The sequence below is a fragment of the Olea europaea genome, chromosome 2 (genome assembly GCF_002742605.1).
Source record: "Olea europaea var. sylvestris chromosome 2, O_europaea_v1, whole genome shotgun sequence".
In the NCBI taxonomy this organism is placed as follows: domain Eukaryota; kingdom Viridiplantae; phylum Streptophyta; class Magnoliopsida; order Lamiales; family Oleaceae; genus Olea; species Olea europaea.
Window position 1 is genome coordinate 22,007,618 of NC_036238.1, and position 10,863 is coordinate 22,018,480.

Sequence of the window (10,863 nt, forward strand, 5' to 3'; positions counted from 1 at the left end):
CGGCCAACTTCTGATGCTTAGGGGAGGAAGCCTGCTGTACCACACCTCGGCGGCTCCGCCTAGTGTTAAATGGAAGGCTCTGCACTTTAGAGCAGGTGAGGCTCCCCTAAGACTCATTTGCGTCATATACTTTGTGAGGTGCTTCTCCGGATCCCCTTTTCCCTCGTACTTGGGGATCTTTGGGGGCATGAAATTAGTTGGCATTGGGAAGCTTCGGATTTCCCTTGAGAAAGGGAGGTTATCGTCATCGTCGTCAATCTCGTAAGATCGGCAGGGCCCCTCTGATCCTTGGTCATCTTGGACGTCTTGGGATGGAGGAGGTGCTTTCCCCCGGCTCCCCCAATCGACTAAGTTTCTCCTCTCCTTCCTGTTTCTAGGAGGAGGGACATACTCCTCTTCGTTGTCTGATCGGGCCGACCCTCTTGAAGGGCGGATCCTATTGCTATGATCGTTCCCTATCCGGTCGAAGACGCTTACTGACCTCTGGTCATCATGTTCTTGAGGAAAGTTGTCCCCCAAGAGTGGTTCTGATGGGTGGCTCTCCTGCATATAAGATGTCGCTTCGGTGTTATCCTCTCTTTCGAGAGGACGTTCGGTGTGCCGGCTCATGTGGCCTCGAGAATGAGACAAAGGGATTTCCTGTACCGGATACGATCCTTGGGGCATCTGGTGTCCCTGAGCTTGCATGAGAAGTTCCCGCATCGCCATATTCTGAGCTGCTATGTCTCTCATGCCTGCAGCTATCTGGGCCATTCCTTCGGTGAGTACGACTGTTCTTTCACCTCGTCGACGCCGGTGATGCGGTCTCTGATGAGTAACATTGATATGAAGTACCTCCTCTTCAGAGGCCTCTCTGATGGGGTTGTCTTCACGGCTGTAGCTCATCCTCCCTCTTCTTTCAAGGATAGTAAGAACTTGGATTGTAACTCGACTTTTATTCTTTTTCAAGAATGCCTCCCTTTTCAGGGTCAGCCGCCGGTTTTCCGATGGCTTCTCCGACGGGGAATGTAGGACTTTGAATGGGGAATGACGTTTCCCACAGACGGCGCCAAACTGTTGACCTCTAAAAATGGCTCTTCCACGTGGCCAACTTGTAGCTACTCCACGTATTACTCTCTACGAAATGAACAAACTGTCAGGCGCACACGGCCGGAACCGACGGGGGTGGCGGCCGTATACACTCCGACGGTCAAGTCAGGTTTGGGTGGTCGGAACAGTGTACAGGGACTACACAAATCAATCAGTCAATAAAGGGAGAGGAGAATATATAAACTTGTTATGGAGTGCTATTTATTGAGAGTTTCATTACCTTTGCCTCTGGCCAATCTTTGGGTATTTATAGGTGGTATGAATCGTGGGATGTGGAACACGTGTATACATCTGACGGTATGAAGCGTCTGCTCATAGGCGTCAATCAGCCGCGCTTGTAGAGTGGGCGGACAGTTTGTTTCCCCCGAGTTGAATTGACATAAAGTTGATAAGTCACATCAAATAGCTTTATGGGGGACGTCAAATCAATTTAAGAGCAAATTTTAAATTGGCAGCGAATCTTCTAACGGGGGTCCACTTGAACCCGACCTCAGAGACAGGACACTTCGGCAGATCAGTGACAGGACTCGGTGTATCACTTTGGAGAAGCTTCGGGAGGTCGGAGTGGTCTATTTGATTTCACCGGCTTCGGAGTGGTGAGATGACACTTCGGTTACTTCGATACCGAGGCTCGTAAAATGAGACACTTCGGTACTTAGGTACCGAGGCTCGTAAAATGAGGCGTAACACTATATATATTCACACAATACATATTGTTAATAACACCATATTTTAATTGTAATAAACATTCCGAATCTTGCTCATCTTTACAATAATCTTCAGCATTTTTTATTGCATTCTTATCATCAATGTTCTATCAATTAGCAACTTTGATGATGATTCTCATCCCAAAAATTCCTATAAAAACATCCTTGTAGTGACCTGCACTTTTAGTTATCCAACTGGGCATCTGTTTGACTCACATTTTTTTTTTGGGCTAAGAAAGCATCTTGGAATAATATATTGATGGAGAATGTGTGATTGGTTTGAGTGTAATATTATTATTTTATTGAATAAAGTATGGTTGAAAAAAAAGAAAGAAAAATGTATGTTAAAAATAATGATGATCAAGGTATTATCGAGAAGTTAAACTTACTCTAGTACTGTCAATGTGATAAGATCCTGAGATCGTTGCTGCAGATCTGAATGTTACTGCTGAAATTTATAGTCTGCTGATGGCTTCGTAGCTGCTGGAAGGACTCTGAATCTGTCTACAAGCCAAGGATGCTGAATTGTTCTATAGGATAGTTATTCAGTAGGTAATTAGATTATAATGTTGTAAATATGGTGGCTGATGTATGTAATGGAACACAATTGTAATTGGATTGTAAACAAGGAATTGTACTCTTTATTCAATTGGAATGATGAACAAAATGTAAATGTAATGACAATGAACAAGGCAAGTTTCGAGAGTTGCCTCCTCTCCTAATGACCCAGATTTCCACTCTCTGAAAATGCCCCTCCCAGCTTTCCCCCCATTACATTTATAGAGAGTTTACTAATTGTTATTACAATTCTACCCTTTTTCTAACTAACTATGGAATTATCTAGAATAATGAATTAATAACAACTTGCATGGAATATTGGAGGTGGGGGTCTATCACAATGTTGCAGCTATCCGAAAGACTCCGCTTCGAATTTTGAAACTGAATTGACAACGATGGCAATATCATTGAGAAGCTAAACTATTCTCCTGTTTTTCAGTATTGCAGCCATCTGGAAGAATTGTACCACCAACTCTGGTCGGAGGCCAATATCGAAACACAGATCTTCCTAAAATATTCTTCGAGGGGAGGGGACCCCTAATCATATGACAAATTTCATGCATAAGAAAGTGTAAATCTATTCAGGTGATATTAAATTTTAAATGCAGGAAATATTACCAGACATGCGAGTCATAGCTGTTATTTCGATTATCGCCCATCACAAAAACAGAGTTCTCTGGTACACGCTGCACCGAAACACAAAAACAGATTATAAATTGTTTAGGGACAATTCCTTTTTGAACTCTTTGTGTATGGTGATCGGAGTACCATACAAGGCTTCGACTCAGAGATATTGAGATCATATGATTCAATTCCATTAATAGCTTATAAATCTTATTGACATCTTATCCTAATCTTAACACTCACACGAGGGAAAAAGACGATCTATAGAGCGTTAAATCTGAACACTTACAATTTGATTCATTTCATACTTGGGTACTTCAAGAATGTAATCTTCATTCCTTACAACCCCATTTACAACCAGTTTTCCATCATGAACCTGCACTAGAAAGAATAACACAAGAACAACAGGCATTACATGTCTAATTGCTAAAGATTCTTATAGATAGCTAGAGACAATGCAGAAATCACAAACTACGAAAAGAAATAAAAGTCAAGAACTTGGACCATGAATCAGTAGATGAAGGATCTAAGAATAATCTTGCATTCATGAGTAGAAGAACAGAAATCAATTAAAGATGATAGCTTCTGCCGTAATATGGTGCTGATGCTGGAGAGAGAATCTCATATGATGGCAGCAGACCATGTGCAGGATATACTCCCTCAAAGCGAATATACAACCTTGTGGACAATTTTCTTACTAAAGTTCTCTTAACAATGTTTATAGTTTTATCAAAATGACCCAAGAGTGTTAATGAATATCTGAACATCAGAAAGGGATTAGGTATCAATAAGAATTGACAGGTTCAACTTGCAGCAAGATAGTACAGTAAAACTCTGTTACAGATGATTCGTGACTCTCTCCAAGAAGATGAAAAGGCACGTATATCTTTTTGACATTCTATCCTTAAATTAGACAAGGTATAAAAATTCAGGTTATTTAAGCAAATGGAAATTGTGTTAGTTTCTAATGAATCGTTTTTGTTCACACTCTCTTGTTCTAGTCCATGTCCAGAGCATTGGTTCATACAAATTACTCATCCTGCTCTCCCATTTCTTCCTCGATCGACCTGGGTAATGGAATTACAAGAGTCGTGCATATTACTCCAAGCTTAATATATACCAAATATTGTATCCAGCTCATGCAAAATTAACAACATATCTCGTGACTCATCAAACCTTAAGATTGTCATTTTCCTACAGTATAATAATTGTAGAGGGACAGGCTTAGGGATGATACAGATAATAACAAACAAATGAATCCATTGTTTTGTATGTGGCTCATATGAAATGGAACGGCTTTGGCATCGGCCTTGCAGGTTTTAATTTATTATCTGTTTGCCAAGAACGCTAAATCGGTTGGAGTGCGGGGCAATACCCTCGTGGTATGGTGCAGGGTATTTTCTTATATGGGTCCTAAAGTTTTTATGGGCTTAGAGCTAGGGTTAGTATAAATACTGATGATGAAACCCTATTGTTCATACTGAGTAAAATTTTCATTTCGTTCCTTGTGGACGTAGGCACATCGCTGAACCACTATAAATACTTGCGCTGATTTCTCTCTTTCACTTCTCTATTATTTGCGTATAAAATTCAACATCCGTGATGACAATATTTTATCGATAATAGAGCACAAATAGGAGGGAAAATGTCTTAAAGTCTCACCTCCACCATATCACCTTCTTTGGCAACAATACGTTTAATAAATACATCTTCGTCTGTGTATCCAACTTCCTGAAGGGCTGGCGGGCTTTTAAAGATCACAATATCATTGGGACAGGGCTTCCTGAAATAATAGGAGACCTGTAAATTCCAAATAAAACATCAGCCACCAAACAACAATTCAATCAGTTACCAAAGATCTTCCAGTGAACTATAGACATTATAGCAGTTCAAATAGTAAATTCTGAACAAGGGGAGCACATCAACATACAATTTATCTGCAAGAGTTCAAGCTTTTAGTGTCATACTAATTGCAGTAGATAACTGAGATGTTATGCATACTCTATCGTAATTTAATGATGAAATAGTTTACATTTAGAATTAATAGCTAGACGAGATCTAGCTTAGGGCTGGGCATAGTCCAATTCGGTTCTAACAATATAATGATGAAATAGTTTACATTTAAAATTAATAGCTAGATGAGATCTAGCTTAGGGCTGTGCATGGTCCAATTCAGTTCTTTTTAGAGTCGAACCGGACCAAAAATTTTCGGATATTTAGTAAGTGGAGCCGTCAGGTTCGGTTCAGTTCTCAAGTTTTGTACTATAATTAATTTTTTTAACATTTACAAAACTACATTAATTCAACTAATGACATGTTCAATCTTAACTCTTACAAAATAACGTAGTCTAATCTTATGTTTCTTTTGTATTTCTCTTTGCTGAGTTCTTCATAGATTTGATTGTGAAAATCACAAAAAGATGACGATAGCGAGTTTACAATGATTAAGAGAGGCACAGTGGAGCTTCAATTATATTTCTCCATAATGGTAGAAACGGCACTACGGTAGAATAACAAATTTGGATAAAACTTAGGTCAACTTGATTAAGTTGGGCTTGGATTGAAAATTAGAAATAGGAAAATCATATTTTTGGGTTAGCAAATTTATTTAGAAAAAATAAAATAATTTCACTTATTTATAATAGATAAAATTAAAAATTAGAGAGATTCGATTCTTGATCTAGAACTGAGAACCAAATCGAACCTGTCCGTTCTTGATTCAGATAGTCGTTCGAATTTTTAACTTAACAAGAATAACTCGGTTCGTTTCGGGTCCGGTTCTATTTGGGAGTCTTGTCGAGCCCTAATCTAGTTCATGAAGCTTGGAGGGAGTGCATCACTTTTCACTCAGAAATGGTTGAGACTACGTATTATTGTAATTGTAATTTCTTACATGTTTCTTCGGTTTAGAAAAATTTTAGACTAGCTAGAACTATTCCATGAATGACAACCTTCAGCTCATAGTGTGTGAACAAATTTGAAAGCACCCATTTCCTCGATGCATGTACTTCAAATTTTATTCAATAAAGAAACCCTTGAACATCTTCCTTCCAAGCTGCCTGTCCAGTCATACTTCCAACTAATTTATGAATTTTCGCAATACACACATACCCGAGGTACAATCAAGATTGGAAAAATGAAAAGTAAACATGACAATATCAAGGAGAGAGATAAACCTGGGCGTGGTTCCCGCAGGAAGCAGCCAATATTATTATAATTTTGTTGAACAATGTGCGCGAACAATGGCACATGCACGTAACACATACAATTGCTCAAATATTAAAGCATGCCGACTTATCAATACTTGGGATAGAAAATAACATTCCTCAAATATTTGAATTTTGAGGCGAAACTGTCCTCCAGACTGTTGCCTGTAACAAAATACAAGTAATAACACCTTATCCTACCAGGCGGTGCCTAATCCACAAAAAAGATGATAAAAAGAACCAGAGATTGAGGAGTTGTTGGATGGAATAGAATTATTCAGGCATCACACAGGCACATATACATTTATTTCTGGGAGTTAAGATTTCTTTATGCATACATGGAACCGTTTTCGACTCAGTTCTACTATCAGAATTTAGTGATAATTTGAAAATGTTAATATGTACTATAAATATATAAACATTCTAGATAAGCGCTCCCCACAGTGAATGAGTTACCATTACCCTATAATATATGAATTTATCTCCAAGATGGAAGAGTAATACTTCAAAATATCAAAACTTCCCCTAGCATTTAGCAGTTAAGTCCCAAACTTTATCACCAAAATAAGAAAGAGAGAATTAAATACCTTTTCAGCTAAAATCATATCTCCAACATCAAATGTGGGATACATAGACAGTGAGGGAATAAATCTAGGCTCAGCTACAAAAGACCTAAAGGCAAGCGATATGGCCAACGCTGCAAAAACTGTCTTGGCGTCATCCGAAGTGAAATTCAGCCATTCCGGCGATGACACACTACTCTTCTCCACCTGTCCATCATCTCCATCACCGCCTCCGCCTCCTCCGCCGCCATCCCCTTCCTCCGGGTTCAAAGATGCTTTTACAGTCTCTTTGTTGGAGTCTTTGATTCTATCAGAACGAAGGGTCTGAAAGAGAGCATTTTTACTTTCTGAGTGGTTGAAAGGCAGGAAATTGGGACCCTTAAAGAAAAATTTGAAATGGGTGTGGCTGAATTGGAGGGTCCTTGACGAAATATTGAAGTTATTGGTGGGCGTGAAGCAGTAAACACATGGGAAGTTAGGGTTCTTCAGAGAAGGGAGTGGAGGGACGAGCCCCAGCGAAACCATCTGGTTGAAATCGAAATGGCAGATGAATTGGGCGGTGGACCTCCCTACAGTACACCGTGTAAACGGTGCGTGTGGTGGTTGTGCCGGTGGGAGTAATGGGCAGTAGGCGTTCTGCTTAATCTGTTAATATAGACCATGTTTCGTTGTACTTATAAGTTGGTCAAACGTACTTATAAGCACTTTAGTATAAGAAATATTTTTAACAAATGAAAAATGTCACTGAGGACTAATAGCTCCGCTCGCTAGAAATGTTTTATCATTTCATTCGTTTTGATTCAAGAACCGGCAAACCGGTCCATGGTCCGGTCCCATTGCCTTATTAACATCCGGATTGGTCTGATAATTATGATTCTAGCATTTCACATCAGCAAAGAGACCAGCAAAATAATTAATAATGTAAAATGAAGCAATAGAACTAGACTCATTAAACAAGTTGTAAATATTTAAGACGTGTTTGGCGTACAGTATTGGATATGATAGTACAACATTATAGATATTTACAATATATTAAATTTACTCCGCTTCGAATTTTGAAACTGAATTGACAACGATGGCAATATCATTGAGAAGCTAAACTATTCTCCTGTTTTTCAGTATTGCAGCCATCTGGAAGAATTGTACCACCAACTCTGGTCGGAGGCCAATATCGAAACACAGATCTTCCTAAAATATTCTTCGAGGGGAGGGGACCCCTAATCATATGACAAATTTCATGCATAAGAAAGTGTAAATCTATTCAGGTGATATTAAATTTTAAATGCAGGAAATATTACCAGACATGCGAGTCATAGCTGTTATTTCGATTATCGCCCATCACAAAAACAGAGTTCTCTGGTACACGCTGCACCGAAACACAAAAACAGATTATAAATTGTTTAGGGACAATTCCTTTTTGAACTCTTTGTGTATGGTGATCGGAGTACCATACAAGGCTTCGACTCAGAGATATTGAGATCATATGATTCAATTCCATTAATAGCTTATAAATCTTATTGACATCTTATCCTAATCTTAACACTCACACGAGGGAAAAAGACGATCTATAGAGCGTTAAATCTGAACACTTACAATTTGATTCATTTCATACTTGGGTACTTCAAGAATGTAATCTTCATTCCTTACAACCCCATTTACAACCAGTTTTCCATCATGAACCTGCACTAGAAAGAATAACACAAGAACAACAGGCATTACATGTCTAATTGCTAAAGATTCTTATAGATAGCTAGAGACAATGCAGAAATCACAAACTACAAAAAGAAATAAAAGTCAAGAACTTGGACCATGAATCAGTAGATGAAGGATCTAAGAATAATCTTGCATTCATGATTAGAAGAACAGAAATCAATTAAAGATGATAGCTTCTGCCGTAATATGGTGCTGATGCTGGAGAGAGAATCTCATATGATGGCAGCAGACCATGTGCAGGATATACTCCCTCAAAGCGAATATACAACCTTGTGGACAATTTTCTTACTAAAGTTCTCTTAACAATGTTTATAGTTTTATCAAAATGACCCAAGAGTGTTAAGGAATATCTGAACATCAGAAAGGGATGAGGTATCAATAAGAATTGACAGGTTCAACTTGCAGCAAGATAGTACAGTAAAACTCTGTTACAGATGATTTGTGACTCTCTCCAAGAAGATGAAAAGGCACGTATATCTTTTTGACATTCTATCCTTAAATTAGACAAGGTATAAAAATTCAGGTTATTTAAGCAAATGGAAATTGTGTTAGTTTCTAATGAATCGTTTTTGTTCACACTCTCTTGTTCTAGTCCATGTCCAGAGCATTGGTTCATACAAATTACTCATCCTGCTCTCCCATTTCTTCCTCGATCGACCTGGGTAATGGAATTACAAGAGTCGTGCATATTACTCCAAGCTTAATATATACCAAATATTGTATCCAGCTCATGCAAAATTAACAACATATCTCGTGACTCATCAAACCTTAAGATTGTCATTTTCCTACAGTATAATAATTGTAGAGGGACAGGCTTAGGGATGATACAGATAATAACAAACAAATGAATCCATTGTTTTGTATGTGGCTCATATGAAATGGAACGGCTTTGGCATCGGCCTTGCAGGTTTTAATTTATTATCTGTTTGCCAAGAACGCTAAATCGGTTGGAGTGCGGGGCAATACCCTCGTGGTATGGTGCAGGGTATTTTCTTATATGGGTCCTAAAGTTTTTATGGGCTTAGAGCTAGGGTTAGTATAAATACTGATGATGAAACCCTATTGTTCATACTGAGTAAAATTTTCATTTCGTTCCTTGTAGACGTAGGCACATCGCTGAACCACTATAAATACTTGCGCTGATTTCTCTCTTTCACTTCTCTATTATTTGCATATAAAATTCAACATCCGTGATGACAATTTTTTATCGATAATAGAGCACAAATAGGAGGGAAAATGTCTTAAAGTCTCACCTCCACCATATCACCTTCTTTGGCAACAATACGTTTAATAAATACATCTTCGTCTGTGTATCCAACTTCCTGAAGGGCTGGCGGGCTTTTAAAGATCACAATATCATTGGGACAGGGCTTCCTGAAATAATAGGAGACCTGTAAATTCCAAATAAAACATCAGCCACCAAACAACAATTCAATCAGTTACCAAAGATCTTCCAGTGAACTATAGACATTATAGCAGTTCAAATAGTAAATTCTGAACAAGGGGAGCACATCAACATACAATTTATCTGCAAGAGTTCAAGCTTTTAGTGTCATACTAATTGCAGTAGATAACTGAGATGTTATGCATACTCTATCGTAATTTAATGATGAAATAGTTTACATTTAGAATTAATAGCTAGACGAGATCTAGCTTAGGGCTGGGCATAGTCCAATTCGGTTCTAACAATATAATGATGAAATAGTTTACATTTAAAATTAATAGCTAGATGAGATCTAGCTTAGGGCTGTGCATGGTCCAATTCAGTTCTTTTTAGAGTCGAACCGGACCAAAAATTTTCGGATATTTAGTAAGTGGAGCCGTCAGGTTCGGTTCAGTTCTCAAGTTCTGTACTATAATTAATTTTTTTAACATTTACAAAACTACATTAATTCAACTAATGACATGTTCAATCTTAACTCTTACAAAATAACGTAGTCTAATCTTATGTGTCTTTTGTATTTCTCTTTGCTGAGTTCTTCATAGATTTGATTGTGAAAATCACAAAAAGATGACGATAGCGAGTTTACAATGATTAAGAGAGGCACAGTGGAGCTTCAATTATATTTCTCCATAATGGTAGAAACGGCACTACGGTAGAATAACAAATTTGGATAAAACTTAGGTCAATTTGATTAAGTTGGGCTTGGATTGAAAATTAGAAATAGGAAAATCATATTTTTGGGTTAGCAAATTTATTTAGAAAAAATTAAATAATTTCACTTATTTATAATAGATAAAATTAAAAATTAGAGAGATTCGATTCTTGATCTAGAACTGAGAACCAAATCGAACCTGTCCGTTCTTGATTCAGATAGTTGTTCGAATTTTTAACTTAACAAGAATAACTCGGTTCGTTTCGGGTCCGGTTCTATTTGGGAGTCTTGTCGAGCCCTAATCTAG

At 38.0% G+C, this 10,863-nt stretch overlaps 2 protein-coding genes across 3 annotated transcripts; both read right to left on the reverse strand.

Annotated features, from left to right (window-relative positions):
- Positions 1–2,138: 2,138 nt before the first annotated feature.
- LOC111366679 (chloroplast processing peptidase-like) lies at positions 2,139–7,408 on the reverse strand. 2 transcript variants are annotated; one of them, XR_002697695.1, is made up of 6 exons: positions 6,772–7,408; positions 4,641–4,778; positions 3,268–3,354; positions 2,973–3,040; positions 2,697–2,891; positions 2,139–2,200 (listed from the first exon to the last, which is right to left on the reverse strand). XR_002697695.1 is itself a non-coding variant. In XM_022987387.1 (5 exons), exons 1-5 carry the CDS (start codon positions 7,270–7,272, stop codon positions 2,759–2,761), a joined length of 927 nt encoding a protein of 308 aa, XP_022843155.1. In that variant the 5' UTR covers positions 7,273–7,408; the 3' UTR covers positions 2,410–2,758. The 2 variants fall into 2 exon arrangements, 1 of the variants encoding a protein (XP_022843155.1); XM_022987387.1 differs by lacking the exon at positions 2,139–2,200 and having other exon boundaries at positions 2,410–2,891.
- A 385-nt stretch (positions 7,409–7,793) lies between these two features.
- LOC111366688 (chloroplast processing peptidase-like) lies at positions 7,794–10,281 on the reverse strand. Its single transcript, XM_022987396.1, has 4 exons — positions 9,714–10,281; positions 8,341–8,427; positions 8,046–8,113; positions 7,794–7,964 (listed from the first exon to the last, which is right to left on the reverse strand). The coding sequence occupies exons 1-4, from the start codon at positions 9,720–9,722 to the stop codon at positions 7,832–7,834; spliced, it is 297 nt and encodes a 98-aa protein (XP_022843164.1). The 5' UTR covers positions 9,723–10,281; the 3' UTR covers positions 7,794–7,831.
- Positions 10,282–10,863: the final 582 nt, after the last annotated feature.